We start from the raw sequence: 227 nt of genomic DNA, 5'->3' as shown, positions 1-227 counted from the left end.
CAGCCAAAACTAAAACGACGATAAACACCACACAACAAACAATTCGCATCACAAACCCCTGGGGGGCCCCTCTCCCCCAGGGGGGCCCCCAGCTTCCTCAGGGGGCCCCCTAGGGGCCCTCTTTACAACAACTGCGGCGGCGGGGGTACCCGCGGGAGGCGGGGGGCCCCCTGCATCAGCTGCGTCAGTGGGGCCCCCAGGGGCCCCACCTGCAGGGCCCTCGGGGC

At 68.7% G+C, this 227-nt stretch overlaps 1 protein-coding gene across 1 annotated transcript in view; it reads right to left on the bottom strand.

Annotated features, from left to right (window-relative positions):
- Window positions 1-122: 122 nt before the first annotated feature.
- Window positions 123-227, bottom strand: part of EMH_0088070 (uncharacterized protein) — a gene marked incomplete at both ends in the record, with an annotated part of 1,059 nt that continues 954 nt past the window's right edge. Inside the window, one exon of the mRNA XM_013501239.1 lies at window positions 123-227. Within this exon, the coding sequence (XP_013356693.1) occupies window positions 123-227 (105 nt within the window).

The sequence above is a fragment of the Eimeria mitis genome, genomic scaffold (assembly GCF_000499745.2).
Source record: "Eimeria mitis Houghton genomic scaffold, Emh_scaff6550, whole genome shotgun sequence".
Taxonomy (NCBI): domain Eukaryota; phylum Apicomplexa; class Conoidasida; order Eucoccidiorida; family Eimeriidae; genus Eimeria; species Eimeria mitis.
The sequence above is the reverse complement of the archived record's forward strand: the minus strand, read 5'-3'. Positions and strand labels throughout refer to the sequence as shown.